General features: G+C 41.5%; 1 protein-coding gene across 1 annotated transcript; it reads right to left on the bottom strand.

Moving 5' to 3' along the window:
* Positions 1–1612: 1612 nt before the first annotated feature.
* On the bottom strand, positions 1613–19312 carry dpy19l1l (dpy-19-like 1, like (H. sapiens)). The gene is made up of 22 exons (XM_080540371.1): positions 18994–19312; positions 18477–18501; positions 18268–18355; positions 17878–18015; positions 17203–17323; positions 15384–15477; positions 15083–15140; positions 14455–14546; positions 13252–13351; positions 12469–12546; positions 11369–11455; positions 9384–9443; positions 9196–9276; positions 8879–8980; positions 8161–8232; positions 7579–7652; positions 6754–6778; positions 5998–6117; positions 5167–5341; positions 3914–4013; positions 3270–3395; positions 1613–3071 (listed from the first exon to the last, which is right to left on the bottom strand). The coding sequence occupies exons 1-22, from the start codon at positions 19232–19234 to the stop codon at positions 2900–2902; spliced, it is 2229 nt and encodes a 742-aa protein (XP_080396497.1). The 5' UTR covers positions 19235–19312; the 3' UTR covers positions 1613–2899.
* Between the last annotated feature and the right edge of the window lie 396 nt (positions 19313–19708).

Here is a 19708-nt window from a genome sequence, read left to right as displayed (position 1 = left end):
AGTAGTAGTAGTAGTAGTAGTAGTAGTAGTAGTAGTAGTAGTAGTAGTAGTAGTAGTAGTAGTAGTAGTAGTAGTAGTAGTAGTAGTAGTAGTAGTAGTAGTAGTAGTAGTAGTAGTAGTAGTAGTAGTAGTAGTAGTAGTAGTAGTAGTAGTAGTAGTAGTAGTAGTAGTAGTAGTAGTAGTAGTAGTAGTAGTAGTAGTAGTAGTAGTAGTAGTAGTAGTAGTAGTAGTAGTAGTAGTAGTAGTAGTAGTAGTAGTAGTAGTAGTAGTAGTAGTAGTAGTAGTAGTAGTAGTAGTAGTAGTAGTAGTAGTAGTAGTAGTAGTAGTAGTAGTAGTAGTAGTAGTAGTAGTAGTAGTAGTAGTAGTAGTAGTAGTAGTAGTAGTAGTAGTAGTAGTAGTAGTAGTAGTAGTAGTAGTAGTAGTAGTAGTAGTAGTAGTAGTAGTAGTAGTAGTAGTAGTAGTAGTAGTAGTAGTAGTAGTAGTAGTAGTAGTAGTAGTAGTAGTAGTAGTAGTAGTAGTAGTAGTAGTAGTAGTAGTAGTAGTAGTAGTAGTAGTAGTAGTAGTAGTAGTAGTAGGAACACAAATTAAGTTAGGCAGTTCTTGTGGCAGCTATAATGCCCAAACTAATGGGCACACTATTAACTAATTTGACACACTATTAATCCAATGTAACTCAATGTACACAAACTGCTTATAAGAAACATTTTATTTCCAAAATACAGACAAAATAGACAAGTATTAGAAAATACATCTTAAACAAAGCTAGGCCTGTCACAAGAAAACCAACTCTTTGTTAAAATAGTGACATCGAAATAGTTCAAGCTGTGTGGACACAGCCCATCTTCCTAAAACAGAATTCTCCTATCAAGAACAATTCAGTACCTTTTATCTCAAGTAGCCATATGGGCAAGGGAAATCAACAAAATAAACTAGCCATCAAACACAAAAAGCCAAGTCAAGTAATACATTGCTAGCTTCTGCCTTGCATTTGTTTGTACCGTTGCTTGTTATTATTCATGAATGTTGTACTGTATGTGTAAAAACTTTGAAAACAAAAACCTAGCTGCTTGTGTTTATTGCTAAAAAAGCCCCACCTTTAATGGTGAGATGATCATGACTGAACAGTACTGTAACTTGTGGCTTTGTACACTGGAATGATACCCTAGTGGCAACCCTAGTGTAACAGACTTACAAAAAAAAGAAGAAAGTAAAAGGCCCCTGAAATTGGTGCCACTTGTGGGGATCTAAGCTTGCAGTCAATTCCCACTCCTTTAATTCCAGTGCCACACTGTTCAAGAGATACAGTGAATCGTTGCCATAATGAGGTCACAAGTACAGCAGCCCGTTCAACCTTTGACAGCTTTTGTGCCGAAATTAAAGAAAGAGTCACTCTTGACTGCAAGCCATATATATAAATAATACTGCAAGAGCATTTTAGTTCTAACCCCAAAACTTGGGGGAGTAATACACTATACTGTAGCATTGGATATAACTCTTCTGACCGCATTATGAATGTGGCTAATACAGCCACAGTGGCTTTACTCAGGGCATTTGCTAAGACTGTTTGAGGTGGTAAATGAATGAATGAATGAATGAATGGTCTTTATTTTTTATTTTTTTTGTTGTACAAATTCAGTAACATAGAATGAGGCCTTGACAAATGGAAATTGAACCAAAATATGACTGCTCAGTAGCTAAGGAAGAAACATACAGTATGTAGCTAAAAAACTGCCTGGGCTAATACAACACCCTACGATCAGGGCCAAACCAGGAAAAAGATAACTGGGTGGAACATCCCTTTAATAAACTGTACTGTTAAGAAACTTCACAGATGTTAAGCTTCATATTCCGCATAACTAAAAGGGATGTATTTCAGGGTGTGCTACATTTTCCTGAAATTTGCAGCTGTAACACCTAGTTATACTACAATTTGCTTTGGCAACAACAAAATTAAAACATCAGTGAACCAGAAAACAACACTGTCTAAATACCCACAACGCTTTAGAAACAGGGCATTGACATTAATGCATATCAAAAAGGCATATAAATGCAGACATTATGTCTGTTTATGACATCCAAAATATACCGTACCACAAGTTTACAATTTTCAGTCTCAAAACAACAACAACTTTCAGTACAAGTTTGCATAAAATCATAAAAATAAAGAAACCCTATAAATTATAAAAATATAGATTTAACGATGAGAACTTTTTTAGAGATTAGAATCAATACTGAGCATCACATATTTTGAATGTGTATAACTGTTGCCAAGTTTGCAAATGGTATTTGTACATTAGACAGACATCTTTGATAGCTCATGGCTGACAAAATGTACCTTTGTTTAGAGCAAAAATATACCCCCCCCCAAAAAACAACTCATTATGAGTTTTAAAACTTTCAACCTCATAAGAAATGAACTTAACACTCACATAACATATCTCACAAATTAACAAATAGAAATTCAACTCAACTGCTAAAAAAAAAAAAAAAAACTGCCTTGATTTGTCCCTGCTCTAAAACAAAGCAACAAAGTTGCTTAATTAAATGTGAACATACTGGACAGGCAAAAATGCAGCAACAAGGATGACAGAATTGTCAGGACATGGACCTTACAAATCACAACACAAGTGAGAAACCAAGGGGTCCTCATAAGTCACAATTACAAGAGGGGACAGACACATCCTTATCCCACTCACATCATATCAGTTCGCTGCACCTCCATATCAGAGCCTCACAAAAAAATGATAAGTAAAAAGCAGCAGTGGTGAGAATAGTTCCTCCAATACGGAAACTGACCAGCGGAAACAAGAGTAACTCTATATAAAAACACACCAGGTTGTTGTTGTTGGTGATGAAAATACTAGGTGGCGTCATTAAAAACAAGGTTGACACACTGCTGTTATCTGATGTCTTTGGCCGCTTTGGGAACCTTTAAAACTTTGTAAACACTGTTGGCAAAGACTGTGGTAAAGTGGGGCCTGGAGTCCCGGGACATAAGTGTACAAAGGGGAACCTTGCCGGCGTTCTGAGGGTCCTCCACATCCCAGATCTCAGGCATACTGCAGCCAGGCCTGCAGAGAAAGAGAGTGAAGACCGGAGAGGTAGAAACAAATGACTCTTTTGATCTCTAAGCAAAAGTCAACAACCAAATGAGATTGATCAAGCAAGTTGGAAAAATGCCTCAATGACTCAACATTGACTGGCAGTGATACAAGTATAACAGTAAATGCACAGTACGACAGTAGTGTGAATTAGCCCCTCAGGGTCACCTGGTGCGACGGGTGCACCACGAGTCCTCAAGGACAAAGTAGTCAACCTCCAGGTGCATCAGGTTCATCTTGACAGCCTCAGGAGACTTGCGGCTGTACATGGCATACACCAACTTGGTCCTCTCTCTGGGTATAACAGAGCAGAGCAACGTTCCCACAACCCTCAGAGAACTCTTAGATCATGTTTACAGAACAGGGAAAATCACAAAGCTCAATGGAGAAAAAGAAGACAGAAGGCCTGATGTAACCAGGTAAATATAGCAGATATAAACAAAAAGCATCAGAATACACTCTCAAACTGAGAAACATCCACACAAAATGACTGAATTATTTGTCCACGGTTAGAGAATGAAAACGACTAGGCCAAAGGTAACTGAGCCTGCAGAAGACTATTATCAACTGGGTGACTTCATGACAGGAATGGAAAGACATTCATAGCACCAAGAATCATAGAGGACAGTTCTACATCTGCCTAAAATCATTTTCAAGAGATGGTGGACCTATGAATATGAATGGTGGACCTATGAATATGAATGTCCTAATGTTTGAATAAATAAACTAAACAAACAAACAAACAAACATTTCTACTGATACAGGCTTTCGTTTAGCTTACAAGTGGCACAATTCTCCAGTTCTATCCTCACCTCAGTCCTGCATCCTCATAGTGGGGGTGGTTCACGATGGGTCGGTTAGTAGACAGCTTGACACTGGCCATGGTGGGCATGGCTCCAGCAAACACAGCATCTGTACCACACAAAGCAAAACCATGGTGCCTCTGAGAGAATAGTGCACAAAGGACTGTTAGGGCTTTCACACCGCCAAGGCTCTGCACCAGTTCCGGTTCCCGAACCTAATCTTGAACCAGTTGGCGCGTTCAAACCGAAAATAAATTGGTTCAGAACCTGAAAAGTTGGTTTGCAGCAGGAACCAGAAACTAGAGCCGTGACGTCGTCAGTGGGTGTGTCATATGACACATTCTACACCAAAAAGTAACAACAAGATGGCGACTTCTTCACTGGAGAACGTGTTTAGAAAGTGTTATTTCAGATACTGTAGTGGAAGATATTATCCTAATTTCCAGTGAAGTAGCCGCCATCTTGTTGTGACATTTTTGTTTATCCCGCCCCTTCGTCACTCAACGTCGATAACGTTGATGCTTAAACTGGTATGAACGCGGGCTGATTCGCACCAAGGATTTGAGGTTCCAGAACGGGAACCGGAACCGGCACGGAGCCTTGGCGGAGTGAAAGCCCTGTGTGTGTTGGCACGTAAGTAACGATCGTGAACCCTAATCTGCAAGAGACTGGATGAGTAAAGCAGGGTCACCAAGCTATTTTATTTCAGTGTACTTTCTGTTTTACACCCCCTTGTATCCCGGCACATAATAAAGTTGAACTTGAACTGTTGCTTTCACCAATCCAACCTGATCAGATCAGTGATTACCTCAAGAAAGCAAGGCAGGGTGAATTTCAAGACTATTGGAACCAAGCTTGTTTGAGGTTTCAGGTGCGTTTTAAACAGGAATGGGATGGAATTGCCCCTCAACACACACTGATCCAAGACAGTACATATACCCCCCCCATGACAAAGGTAAGCATAATCGAGGCCTGTGGTTTGATCCTTAAATTGCCTCATTCACTACCACTAAGGACTATGGTGGACTCCTTTAACCCCATGCCTAAACCAATCCCAAAGGTTTAAATAGACTGGATGAGTGCACACTTCTGAGCGAGGGGCAAAGAACCGGGCTGCAGCCTGGGTCTTTTTTTCATTCCAGAAAGTTATTTCCCATACCCTCCTTCACCGATCTCATAATAATGGGTGAAGCACAACCTAGATCTTTGGCTAAGCACAGGAGCCATCTACCAGAAGGGGGCATGTCGATGACATCACTCACTGGGCTGGGTGTTGTCTCGGATCCAGTCCAGCAGCTGCTCCTGGGGCAGGTTGCTGAATTCTCCCATGATGCCCCACTGGGCCTGCAGGTTGGCTGCCCCCTGGATGGCCATGATGGACAGGATGGCGAAGACCGCCATGTGAAGCTTGAACTTCTCCCCGATCCAGCCAAACAACTGACATACACAGATAGAGAACTTACATCAGGAATGCCCACAGGTGTCTGACTTTTGGTCTCAAGGTTCAGGAATGGCTGGCAAAAACTATATTATTCTCAAAATATCTCTACAAAAAACACTATTGGGTGACTTAGTATCTGATGGGCAATCAATAATCAATTAAATTCTAGTCTTACAAAACCATTAATTTTATTTTATAATCTGTGCAAGCTCTACAATTAGAAACGTTCTGGGACTATGCAAGACATCACAGCACAATTGAGAAATATATGGAAAGGGGTTCATACAGGGAAAGGGTTCATACAGACACGAGGAAGTGAGGAAGGACTTTTAATGACTTAAAGCACTTAAATTGTCATTTTCAACGATTTTTTATTGAAACTGCAGGACATAAAATATCTGAGGATAATTATACTGGAACTGGGGAACTTCTAGATTAGTTATAACATATAAATGACCAACTTGAGAAAGTGTCAAATTAAAGTACTTTAAGCTTTTTATTGATTTGACTTGACTGTGCTTATGGTGTTTTGAAGTGATTTGTCTGTGGTATTGTTATGTCTGTGTTAATACTGTAGTATTGTGATGTAAGTGGTAATGGTGTTGTGTTTTGGATCTGTCAGTGGTACCGGTAGTGGGGGGGACTGACTGACCTGTCTGGAGCAGATGAGGGAGGCCATGATGCACATGTGAGGGGTGAGGAAGAGCTTCAGTCTCATAATGAGCACTGCCAGGACAGCAAACGCTATCAGCTGCAGACTGTGGTACACCATCTGACAGAGGAAGAGGGAGAGAGACTGGTAAGTTGTGTGTGTGTGTGTGTGTGTGTGTGTGTGTGTGTGTGTGTGTGTGTGTGTGTGTGTGTATGCGTTTGCTGCAGAAAAAAATAATAAATAAAGGTTTGGTGCAAAGTGCAGAGTGGGGCAGCAAGAAAAGATTGAGGCAGAGATGGCAGGATGTCAAGAGCCAGAGAGAAACATAGTGAGAGAAATGTTGAGAGAGAGAGAGTTACAGGTAATAAAGTCAGCACAATTTACTGCCAGGACATTTCTCTTAATTTCCAATAATGACACAGGTTATGAAAATCACATTACCGCATTAGAGAAGAAAAAGGAACATCTGTCTCAGATTAGTGAGGTTTACTGTGAGGTAGAGACAGAAAATGGGAGTTTTATGAAAGTGTGTATAAAAAAAGGGGGGGCGGGGAGAGTTCCACTGAGTTAGCGTGTGAGAATTGGAGATATGAAACATGCGCTAGGTGCATGCTAGGGTGGTATGTGCGTGTGCATGGTAGGGAGGTGTGTGTGTGTTTGTGTGTGTGTGTTTGTGCTTGCGTGTATCAGTATTGAATCAGTATTGACCATGCACCATTGATGTACACAGCAGAACCATTTAAAGGATATGATTACCTCTCCTTTTGCCAACATTTCCGGCCTGCAAAATTACATAAATTAGAGAAAAGGTCAGTCATCACAGTTCAGTGTGAATCAGCAAGATACCAACATTCTTTAAAAATGCACTCTGTGAGATTCACTTGTGGGAAGTAAAACATATTATTATGATTTCAGAAAAGGAGATGCTCCAGGCAATGCTCATCATTGTGAAGAGGAGTAAATACATAAATGTAGGGTTCCTATTTCATTTGTGGGTTTGTGTATCTGTCAGAAATGCATGTGTGTAGCACCTCTGTCAGAAATGCATGTGTGTAGCACCTCTGTCAGAAATGCATGTGTGTACTAGCACCTCTAAATGCATGTGTGTAGCACCTCTGTCAAATGTATCACAACAACATCTGTCATCTGGTTAATTATTTGGCATTGAAAAAATATTGAATACAATTCTGAACTCTACTGGTACGAATATGGCACCTGTCTGGATCAAGGCAGTCTGTGACATCAACATGGTAAGTGTAAACACATGTTTAAGCTTTATATATCTTTGCTGTAATGAGATCATGAGCCATCTATACTCCACTTACACTCCTCAAGAATCAATGGATACATCATATTATTATACTGCTGTTATTAATGTAACCAAAAACATATTTTTTCACTACAAGACTGACCCAAACATTACTGTGCTAGCTTGGGTATTTTATTCCTTTCACATTGTCCTTTTCAGCACTGTTAAAGCACATATTGTGAATGCTGAACAGTTCAGCTTAGTTCGGCTTATTAGCTTCAATAATAGCTTGATGAGGGTAACAGACAGGTCAGTGAGACTGAGATACTCACTGTTCTGAGTCGTCCTCGGATTCCACTGATGGATTTCCCCCTTCCCTCAGGAAGTTCACAACATCCTGGATAGTCTGTACAGGGCGGGAGAAGGGAAAAATAGTGTTATGATCACAAACAACAACATCGCAGAGGGGATATTCTGACAACGCTTATTCCTTCTTCGATTCCTCCACTTGAAGCACATTTCAATCATTCAACATTTCTGAATTTAATGGCACTTTTTTGAAGCCCTCCTTTTTCCAAGAGTCGTGGAGTCAGGCATCACTGAACGGGCCTTTCTCATTAGTTGAGTTCCACATTTAACAGGCACATTGAGATCAAACTATCGGATTTGGACAAGCTTGTCAATTTCTGTACACAATTCTCTTGCGTCTCTTCAAGCTGCTTAAAACGGGACAATTTGATCTTAATGTGCGCGTCCAATGCATTACTAATAGAACAAGTGCATTTCAATGATGTCTGATTCAACGCTTTCTGACAGCGAAAGCATGTGTAAAGTGCTGGTGTGTGTGTGTGTGTGTGTGTGTGTGTGTGTGTGTGTGTGTGTGTGTGTGTGGTAGTAGTGAATTGAGTCTTCACCCGTGCAGCGACAACAGCGACGACCAGCACGTTGATGGGGAGCAGTAATGTCTTGATGTAGCGCAGTGGGGTCTGAGAGGAGAAATATGACATGCTTCATTTTGTATAAGAAGAATGTAAACATTACCTGACTATTGCTTGTTCTTTCTGGAAGTAGTGCTGACACAGATATGGTTGGATGCCGATTTATGTATTGGTCAGGTTATAGTTCTTGTTGAAGCAATTATGCACACCACATGGTGTCATGACCTTTACCACATGGCTAATAATGGCTGCCAATAACATTTCTAGTATAGAAAGAATAACCATTCTAGTGTAACAGGGTTGAATCTATGCCACGAAGAATTAAGGCAGTTCTGAAGGCAAAAGGGGGTCCAACCCGGTACTAGCAAGGTGTACCTAATGAAGTATGTACACATACACATATACACACTCATCATTGAGAGTTTGGTGTTCCAACATTTAAATGGCCTTAAATAGTGTAACAATGAAATGAAGGGTGACATTGTGAACCAAAAAAAGAAGCATAGGATCACATCACTGCAAATATTCAGCAAAACACTTGTTTCAAAACACCATTTTAATGCCATAAACGATTGTAGCCTTTAATTGTTGAACGATGGGTCCTGAAGTGTCTGTTTTGAAACCAGTGGTACTTTCTTTTCGTTTCTTTTACTGAAAATGGTGCAGACAAAGTGTTCCTGATAGAGTGCCTTACCTCAATCTCCATGAAGTCAAACTCAGCAGCACACGTGTACATCATGGTGTCAAAGTCCTTGTAGCTGGAGAACTTGGACTTGATCAGGCTGCTGATGTGAGCCTGGGAAATTGAGTTTCACAAAGTCAAGTTTGGGTTTTACAGCACAATTCCTACATAAAGTGCAAAACACACAAACTGTATAAAAAAAAAAGAAAAAAGAAAAAAGAAAAAGAAGGACAAGGGCAATACATTTAAGAAGATGTGTCTGTTGTAGGCTATAGCTTGAATCAAATGTGGTTAAGCTTGTTTCAGGTGCACATGGATACTTCACTAACATCATCTGCAGCTCCCAAGATTGCTGACAGCATGGATTTGAAGATGACCGTGGAGATGACCCAAGCCAGACCCTGCATGACCTGAGAGACAAGTTGGGCAGGTGAAACACACACACACACACACACACACACACACACACACACACACACACACACACACACACACGCCAGCCATGGGGTCCTCTTACCCATGTGACAAGTCCAGGTCTAAAAGCATCAGCAAATCTGTCCCTGAGCGCAATTATTCCCTGCAAACAGAAAGGAACAGCTTAAAACTTCTTCATGATCACGCCACACAGGAGACACTACTGACTATTGAGATGAAAACCCAGGACAACAGGTCATACTTCAAGCAAAGGCTTTATGAAGTCTCTATAAACCCTTTCATAAATCATTCATGAGCAAATTTAGTTAGATATTTGAAGTAGGGTTGGACGGTTTCCAATTAGCACAGATTTAAACAAATTTGTGAACACAATGAGAGAAATAGGCCTTTTAGTATACATAGCCTTTAGCCTTTTTGTATACATAGAAAAAGTCGTAGGTCTTTGATTTCAACTCGATTTTTTTTTGGCAAAAACAAGTATATTTCCGATATGTCTCCGGATTTGAATGCCGTCCTCCTTGCGGTCAGAGCTGTCTGGATTTCAATGTTAATCCATGGTTTCTGGTTTGGAAACACCCAGGCTGTTTTTGTGGGGACCACTTCCTCTATAATCTTTTCCATAAATCCCAGGGTTTCTGACGTGATCTTGTTTATGTCACTGCTATCCTCTGCGAACACTTTCACTGTATCATAAACAGTCCTGGAGAATGGCATCTGATTCGCCAGACCAGCGGCGACTCGTGTGCATGATTGGTGGTGACAATTTCAGCTTAGTAGGGCACAAGGAGGATGGAAGAGTGGTCTGATTTGCCAAACGATGGGCGGCTTTAAGCAGCAAGCAAAACAAAAGACGAAGATTAATAATAGATAAGACACATATTTATAACCAGCAATTTGGTGATTTGTTACATGAAAAAATAACTGTAAAACGAACTACAAGTCAATCGATATCTAAGAGTGGTTATTTTGGTCTAAAAATAAAAAGCACTGTTAGAATTCTAGGCCCAGAGAAATATTTGTCGCTCTCTTATTCAACTCAAAAGTCCCACCCCACACCACACTTTCTATTGTGTTTTTTTTCAAACTATTACGGTACTCAAATAAGAGCCAACTCCTGTCTTATCGCCACCCCGGTTGTTGGAATTTGATTGCATTAGGATTAAAGGGTGACATTTTTTTAAAAAATCTTGACCTCAATGGCCAGCTCCAGAATTACAATCCCACAAGCTGAATTTTAAATGAGTGTCTTCGTCAATGACAACAAACTGAAAACCACTAACTGTTTCTGTCTTTTTACATTTTATTTGTGAAAACAGCAGACGGGCGAAGCAAAATCCTCTCACTCAGTGCCAAGTTGTCTGAGAGAGGCAACGCTGCATGTATATTCGCAACCGTGTGTGTCAATCGGCTATTATTCAAGATACTCCCAATGTACATGCAGGATATAATGCCTCAATGCCTACCCTCAGTCTGTAATGCAAATCACATTTTTGTTGATATTTCAAAATACAAAAAGTAATACTATAATATATAGTGGCATATATTAACTAATACGAGTCCATGACTAACTAAAATGGCCATATGGAAAACAAACGCTCTTGAAAGAAGAAGATGAAATGGCTTGATATCAACTACATCAACGATTTCCATTCAATTCAGCGAGACTGCTTCACTCAGAATTCCAACCTCTCCACCGCTAGGTTTTAAAAAAAGCTTTTTTGTAACATTAGCGGTTTTCAGGTACCGGTACTTTTAAAGTAAATGGAAGCTAATCAAACATGATATGGGCACCGATACTTTAAGTCTGTTAATTTTACTGTATATATCTCTATATTGTCGAAATGACTGAACAGTTGAATAACAAAAAACGTTGTATTGAAAATGGGCAACTGACCCGGTGAACGGGAAGAAAACAGGAAGTGTAGTAAGAACTCAAAATAATTATTTTAGGGATATAAACGGTCATTTTAGAGTGAGTTTGAGATTTACATTTGTTTTTTGAAGCAAATATATATTTGAGTATTTAAGAGTTGAGAGTGGGACCTGGCATCTACTACCTCCACTCACCCAGATGGAGACCAGTGAGGAGGCGTAGAAGGACGTCAGCAGCATGGAGTTCCCAAACATCAGAACAAAACACACACCCAGCGTGATCTGGAGAGAGAGAATGGGAGTGTTGGGAGGCAGTTATTTTTAAGTCCAACATTTTCAAATACAGCTATTCATTTGTGCAGTGTAGGAAATGTATACTGTATGTTCTATTGCCCACACACATTACACAATGGGGTTTTATGAAATGGACTGCAATAAAGTGACAGACCATAGGTCAACCATTGCATAGAAGAATAACGGTAGGTTCCCTGCCACTCGTATGAATTATGCATAGCCATATGCCCTCCTCTGATAAAAATCTCCACCATCTCAACACAAAGGACCCTATCCCCTTATCTCTGGAGCACACTGGGCCTAGTCCGCAACGCCAGAGCTACTGAGAGGATTATGGAAAAATGTAGAGAGGGATGTTAACGGTCAGATTCCTACCACCACGGACAGACACACACACACAGACGGACAGACACTCCTTCTTGGTAGAGCTCAAGGCCCTGGTTTACTTTGTACACACCCACACACACACACACACACACACAAACAAACGATGCAAGGACACAGACGTCTGTAATCACAATTAGAAGCTTTTTCTCTTCTGTGGGGGTTGTGCTTGGTTGTGAAAAACGCATACACAACTTTTTCAAAGTCCAAAGTTTCAAGTAGAGAATTTGGGAGACATGGGCATGGACAACATGGATGACTAGGACTGATAAATGAACAAAACCAATAGATGCAATAGAACAAAATGCTAGCTTGCTTAACTGTGGTGTAAAATCTAAAGGCAGTTTACTGTTTATCAGTTGGCTAGATAGCATTTTGTGGTTGCAGGCCACTGTGTTTTTAAGATGTACCATAGGCGTACTACAAAGACTACTGAAACACAAAAAAAGCAATCACAGCGAAAATCGAAGATAGGCATAAATAAGCTACTTGTGATGACAAATGAGGGGAACGCTCTCTTGTCCCGTCAAAGGGGCGTTTCTAACGTGTCATCTCCATGGATATCAATCATATACTATGAATAAGTGTAGGTTAGGGCATGGGGAGGAGGCACGCACCATGTGTGTGACCAGGAGGGACTGCATCTTGGAGGGGCTGAGGTACCCCAGGATGTATGAGGCAAACAGAGAGGCCACCTGAAACACAAGAGTAAACAAAACAACAACTAACAATCAGTTGACATCACACATCTCTGAACTTCGACTGTGATTCAACCATGTTTTCTTGGTAATGACGTGGATTAATTCCTCAACCAAACAAAGTCTAATGAATCTGAATGATGCATTTCATATTGAATATGCTTGCTTTCTGCATAATAACAATCATATGTTTGAGTCATCTTTGAAACGTAATGTAATGGATTGAATCTCAGTTATAGTAATAATGCCATACTGAGTTAACCTGAGATTAATCTTTTACAGTGATAGATACACATTATTAATGGGTTATAAGTGGTTTATAATCACTAAGAAGTGGATCCTAATAGTTTACGAGTGCTTAGGTTATGTGAAATCCCCATACTAACAGAGGTAGGGCTGTTCAGATTATCATTGGTACCTATAGCGAGCACAGTCGCTATTCTCTCGCCAGACTGAGAGCAAAGCTGTTGCTAAGCAAAGATTCCAGCAAATCCTCTCCTCCACAAACTCTCTCTCTCATGTTCTCTTTATTCATCTACGCCATCTCTCTTACACTATCCTCCTTCACTCTTTGTTTGTCGGTCTATTTCACTCACACCATCTGTCTTTCTCTCTTTCTCCATTTTGCTCTCTCTTATCAGTTTCTTTCTTTCTCTGTCTAGCTCGTACTTTTCTCTCTCTCTCTCTCTCGATCTCTTTTACCTGGGTGAGGAGGACAAACTGGGCAAATTGCCACGGCAGCATGAAGAACAAATTGGAGATGCCCAGAGCCACCATGGCCTTTTTGCTTGGATTTGAGGTCCTGGAGGGAGAGAGGGAGAAAGAAAGAGAGACAGAGATAAGGAAAGGCATTAAACACACCATCCCACACACACAGTTCAGGCTACCTCTCTGCCGTAGAGAGAGACACAGTGTGTCTGACACCAGCCCCAACACAATGACAGCCTGCTTTTACTAGATTATTTCTAATGGTTCAGGCCTTCTTGTCCCCTTAGATAAAAGTCTTTGCTCAGACTATTACATCACAATACTCCAACCATGTGATCTGCCACTGAACCACAATCAAATCTTCTACATGACATATCATTTGCATATGAAGAGGCATCTGAAGAGACTTGAGAGGAGAGGGGGGGGATAGAGCGGAGGGAGGGGAGAATGAGAGGTGGAAAGACGTTGTCTTGCGACAGATAGCATGACTTCGTCCACGCTGATCAGTCTGATAACCTGCGACGCAATTTTGAGAAGGATAAAAAGTAGCCGCTAAATCGTGTGCTGTCAAAAACGTACATAAAATACATAAGGGATTTTCAAGTTTCTTTCCAGTAAATGTCTTAATTAGATATGACTGGCAAAGGAGTTTTGAGGGAGGTAGAGAGGGATGGTGAACGAGAAAGAAAGAGAGGGAAGAGGAAGAGGAGTAGTGAATGAGAGGGGAAGAGAAGAGGGAGGGAGAGAGAGAGATGGTGAATGAGAGAGAAAGAGAGTACAGAGGAAGAGGAGGGAAGGGTGGTGAATGAGAGGAGAGGAGGCAGAGATGGTGAATAAGAGAGGAAGAAAGGGATGGTGAATGGTGGGGAGTTGGTGAATGAGAGAGAAAGAAGGGATGTGAATGAGAGAGGGAGAGAGGAGGGGAAAAGAGATGGGAGGAAGAGAGGAAGGAGGGATGGTGAATGAGAGAGGAAGTGGAGGTGAATGAGAGGAAGAGAGAAGGGAAGAAGGGATAATGAATGACAGAGGAAGATAGGAGGGGAATGAGAGGAGGGAAGATGGGATGGTGAATGAGAGAGGAAAAGAGATGGGAAGATGGGATGGTGAATGAGAGAGGATGGGAAGATGGGATGGTGAATGAGAGAGGAAGAGAGGAGGTGAATGAGAGGGAGAGAGGAGGGATGGGTGGCGAGTTACCGGAGGATGTAGGTGAGCAGCAGCATCTGCAGGACCAGGAAGGGGTAGGAGAAGCTCTCCCTCAGGGGCGGGGTCCACATGACCCGAGTGCTCTGGTAGACCAAGACACACACACACACACACACACACACACACACACACACACAGCCCTTTAACGTGACAGCAGTGTGGCGTGGGAAGGGATTTCCTGTACACTGTGTGTGTGTGTACCCTGCATTCTGATAGATAATCTCATAACAACCATACATGGAGTCATCATCCTACAGGCCACATTCGTGACGCAGACACATTCTCACCACAGCCCTCTTGATGCTAAATCCCAGATGCTGCTAAATAAAACATCAAAAACAAAAACAGCAGAGGGAGGAGGCGAAGGAAACACAGGCGTGGGTGGGGAGAGGAGGAGAGCGGAGAGTGTGTCATTGAAGATGTCCAGTGTATTGATCTGTGGGATGTACAGAGGCTTGCTGACAGAGGTACTGAAGCACTGAAGCCAGGGAGGAAACCGCACTCTCACTGATGCTGGCTTTGAGACTTGTTTAGAGTTGGCTATAGTGTGTCTACCTACCTAAACACCCTCCATCTCTGACACTATAGGGCTGTGTGTGTGTGTGTGTGTCTCGCTCACCTCGCCGTGGTTGAAGAAGAAACACAGGGTGGTGACCGTGCCACCCAGTCGACTGCCACTGAAGGTAGGGGGGATTGAGGGAGAGAAAGAGAGTCGAGGTCAATTGTGATGGGGTCTATGCGGTGCATTCATTTTACCAAAGAGTGAGACAAACAGAGGTAAGGGAGACAGAGGTGACAAATAGAAGAATCCATAAAAACAAAATAAAGGAAAAATAAATGTCAGTGCTTTCTTTAACCATACCACTCCTTCTAAAAAGTCCACTAAATATTGATGCCCTAACCGGTTAAGTTGAGGTTACCTGAGATATGTCCCGTAGATGAAGAACAGACTCATCATCAGGCCGTTCAGTAGGAACACAAAGGCCACGTAGAAGTAGGCCGGGTCTCCCATACCTGACACACACACACACACACACACACACACACACACACACACACGTTGGAACGAACAGTCTTTTCAAAGTGTGGATTGTTGTCAATACAAGTCAAATATTGGACTAGACAGACTAAAACATTGTACAATAAAATCTGCTTTTTTGAGACTTTTGAGCTGGTAACAGCATGATTTCTGTAAGAGCTAAAAATAGGAAAATAGGTATATTGATGGACACCTACTTGTTCATAGTGAATTAGAGACACAATAAAAACCTCCAAAAAGCCTTTAACCAGCATTTCCATTCTTCCCTGAAGACAGGCTTCTCTTCCATGACCTACTAACTACACCATAAAACTGCTCAACAGAGGGCTATTCTGAGTTGTATTGTGATTTTCTTTGAACGGCAAAGAAACGGCTGAGAAGACTGCACAGTATGCACCAGCCCTGGGTTCACTGAGCAATCGTTGTCTCTCCAATACTTGTGTTTACGTGTGATTGAGCCTGGCTTGAGTGCCAGACTGCCCAGGCTTGCCTTGCACTTCTGGTTCCATTGCACCAGGCCAAGCTCAATCAAGCATCAACAAAGTACTTGACACAAAACAAACCCTGGGCCCCAATTTGCTGGAGCAAATAGTGCTGACCAGAGCAAAAAACACCAAACAATTCTACAGCTTGAGAGAGAATACTCCACACAGCATGGTTTTTATTAATTTGTATTATTATTTTCTGTCTGAAAATGCATCTGTGCATTGTATTTCATATTGTGCCTATTAGAATAGCCATTTTAGCACATGCACAAATTGGAGCCCCCTGTACAACTTGAACCAAGGTCTGGTCTGTCTGAACTTTCTCATGAACAAGTAGCACATTCAAGCTGGTGCGCCACACTTGACTAAACAGTGTTAACATGTGTACACAGCATGATGCTTGAGTGCTAAAGAGGCCAAATGAGACACATATTTCAACACCTGAAAATGTTAACAACCTTCTCTCATAAAGCAAAATACCTTTCATAGAAATATATATTTGCATGTGTGAATATTATCCTGAAAATAGAAAAGTGTTAATTTCTTATAATAGTCTTCTTCTTTAGTTTTTTTCATGTGCACAAAACAGACAAAATAGATTATCATTAGGCAATTGCATGACATTTCAGGGACACAGACACCGACTAAGAACTGCGATAAGAGGCCTGCTGCTGAATAAACATTGTGTAACGTTTGAGTAAAACATTCACAAAACAGACATTTATGCAGCAAAGAAATAATGCCTAACTTTACTGAATGTCTCCTGTAGGTTTGACTCCATTCAGGTGGGGAAGGGAAGTAAAAAGAGGGGGCAATTAGTCCTACAATCATTGTTTATGTGAGTGTGTGTGTGTGTGTGTGTGTGTGTCCAAATTAAACAAGACCGCCTTGGTACCTTCTAGGGGTGTGAACGTGTACTCGAGTACTCGTACATGGACTTATAATCGATTAGGAAAATATCCCTATTCAAAAATCGTTTTCCTTTTTGCATAGCTCAGCTGTGAGAGCACAAGAAGGAGGGAGGGGCTGGTGCACTGACTAATACATACACAGCACTGCGCTAGTGGAGAGAAATGTTAGAGAAACGTTATGGATGATGAAGTTTGTGAAGTGACTGAAATCTTATGTTTTGCCAAGATAGCACCAGTCACCTATGTAAAAAATTGCTAGTTTTCCAGCTGACCCTGTTTTGCCCCCCTTCACATGTCTTAGTACCTTCACAGCTGTCCACTGGGGCCAACCCGTCTCCTCTGTTGATGGACCAGCACATCTTGGTGGGGATTCCAAAAAATGCCATTGTCCCGGTGTAGATTCGGTACCAGCTGGCCAAGACCACCTAGGGAGCAGGGGGTTCAGCGTGAAGGCCCTCAGCAAAACCATCAAATCCCAAGAGTGCCCATTTCCCCTGCTATCACATGATAAAGATCACAATGATCACAAATGAGTTTTCCTTGCAGAATATGTCCATTCTTCATAGGATTGCTGTAGTTCTATGGAAATAAATACAGTTAAGCTACATATATGTGTCAGTTATGCCTAGGTCTTAATAACTAACAGAAACCAAACAATATCCTGAGAGCAGACTACATGCAAAAGCTGCAACAAGACCCCACATCGTTTTGAAATAGGTTTTTCTGTGCATAGGTCCGTTATTCTTCTCTGTTCTCCAATTTTCTCCCTTAACGGCAGTCCACTGCACTCATCTGAAAACATGAATTCTTGGGTGGTGCGTGGGAGAAAATAACTCTTGCACACACTTTTCATAATGAACGTTATTGTGAGAACACTGAGAAGTCATTACATCTTTATTGTTATCGTAATAATTAAATAATTACTATGCTCTATTGACAAAAAAATATATACACACACACACACACACAAAAACCTTACCTCTGGGTACAGATTGAATCTCTTCAGAGTGTTTATAACCAGCGGATACTCTGTAACCCGATCGTTCATGATCAGATACAGTCCGTTGAGGAATGTTGGGGCCTCACTGATGGTCTTGAAGTAAGAGTAGTATAAGCCCTAAAACAGGAAGCACAAAGTAGCTCTCATATACAACCTGACTCAAGAGAAGAAAGAAACTGTTTGGGATGATGGTAATAGCTCTCACAAAGAAGTCATCATTAGGGTCACAAGGGTTTATCATGTCTCAATACATCTGTGGAGTCACTTTTAAGTGTGAACTCAAGAATAGGCCTATTTGACAGCAAAGATGACATATGTCTGAAGGGGAAAGATCTTATGGAAAACACATGGACCACAACTCTGACTTACCATTTCTGTTCGAAATGCCATTTCCTTTTCCAAAGCAGACAGATGTGAAAAATGTCTGTCATTCTCAAAGAGATGTGTAAGATGGTACCTACACAAATAGATGAATTAAGTTATTATTAATCAATGTATACGAGATATATAGTAGAACACTTACATGTATTGTTTGAAGCACAACACACAATACTGATGGATCCAAACAAGCTACTTACCAATGGAGATATCCGGCCACGGCAGCTGTTAAGAAAGAGAGATCACTTTAGCTGCAGTTAAGATCTGGCGTTATCGTGTGATTGTGTTGGTTTTCCAATACAAGCTTGAGAAGTAGGATAGTGACACATTGCAAAAGTGACTATGTATGAATGGTAGCTGTTTATATCAACTCTCTCTGAGGTCCCATTGCTTATCAATACTGTCTGGCAATAAGTACATGCTCATGAGATGCTCATCTCAGTGATCAGTCAACTTTGTAGGCACTGTTACTGAGTTAGCAAATGTTGTAGCTAGCTAGCTACTTCAGCTTCAGCTTGCATTGCGAAGTAGCTAGCTAGATTGTCTACCGACTGGATGAGTTTTAGTAGACCGAAATAGCATCGCGTGGCCCAACCTGTGACAGTTATGCGCTGTGAGAGTTAGCTTAGTAGCTAGCTAACGTCGTTCTCCATTTGGACAGCCTTAGCTGTACCGTTAGCTAGCTACTGTGATGGGGCAAGTGACACATCGACTTACCGAGGATCAGAGTGATTCCAATCTTGACAAAAGCAGATGTAGTAAGTCCAAGTTGGCTCGTAATGAATGAAAACCCAGCAGAAAACAGCCCATTCCTGTTATGGAGCAAGCTGTTGAAACTGCCTTTGCCATCTTTGCCTGGTCGTCTACTTTTCCCAGTTCCCGGCGACACAAGCGGACTCCTGTCTCTGTCGCTGCCCTGCGGCGTTTGGTCCTTTTGTTTTCTGTTTTTCACAGCCATGTTTTCATAAACCTTCAATCTACGGCAGAGAAATCCGCGGCAGGAGTACCTGGACGGGTGAACTCAGTTGTACCTGATGTCCCCCGTGTAGGATCTGTTCCTTTCTACCTGAGTGATGCTGGAAGTCTGTTCCCTCTCAGAGCTGCCCCCTACTGGAGTTAGCTCGCTACTACAAGCATGCACGCTTTGGTAACCATGGTTACCACAAGGATGTGTCCGTTGGTACTATGGCTTGCAAGCTAGGGCTAACAAACCTTTTTTTATCCTGAAAACTTTGATGACATGAAAACATTTATGTTGTTTAGTTCCTACAATAAAACAAACTGTTGTTTAAAACGTTGTCGATTCCAACACTATTCCGGTTCAAGCAAAACCGTGGTAACATTGGTCGGTGGCCAAACGAGCATACAAAGAGGACTAATGACAGTAGAGCTAGAGTTAAGTAGAACGTTGACGTTGACGCAACGCAGTGGG

The sequence above is a fragment of the Nansenia antarctica genome, assembly GCF_963989245.1.
Source record: "Nansenia antarctica genome assembly, chromosome: 10".
In the NCBI taxonomy this organism is placed as follows: domain Eukaryota; kingdom Metazoa; phylum Chordata; class Actinopteri; order Argentiniformes; family Microstomatidae; genus Nansenia; species Nansenia antarctica.
Note: the sequence above shows the minus strand (reverse complement) of the source record. Positions and strands in the feature narration are given on the sequence as shown.

Bases quoted from the DNA above. Each gene is read 5' to 3' on its own strand.
- dpy19l1l (XM_080540371.1), bottom strand. From the start codon at position 19,234: ATGGCTGTGAAAAACAGAAAACAAAAGGACCAAACGCCGCAGGGCAGC. The intron at 7,653-8,160 runs GTGAAGACTCAA...CGCCCTGTACAG, and splicing joins TCGCTGTTGTCGCTGCACGG to ACTATCCAGGATGTTGTGAA. The intron at 5,342-5,997 runs GTCAGTCAGTCC...TGTGTATGTCAG, and splicing joins CCCTCATCTGCTCCAGACAG to TTGTTTGGCTGGATCGGGGA.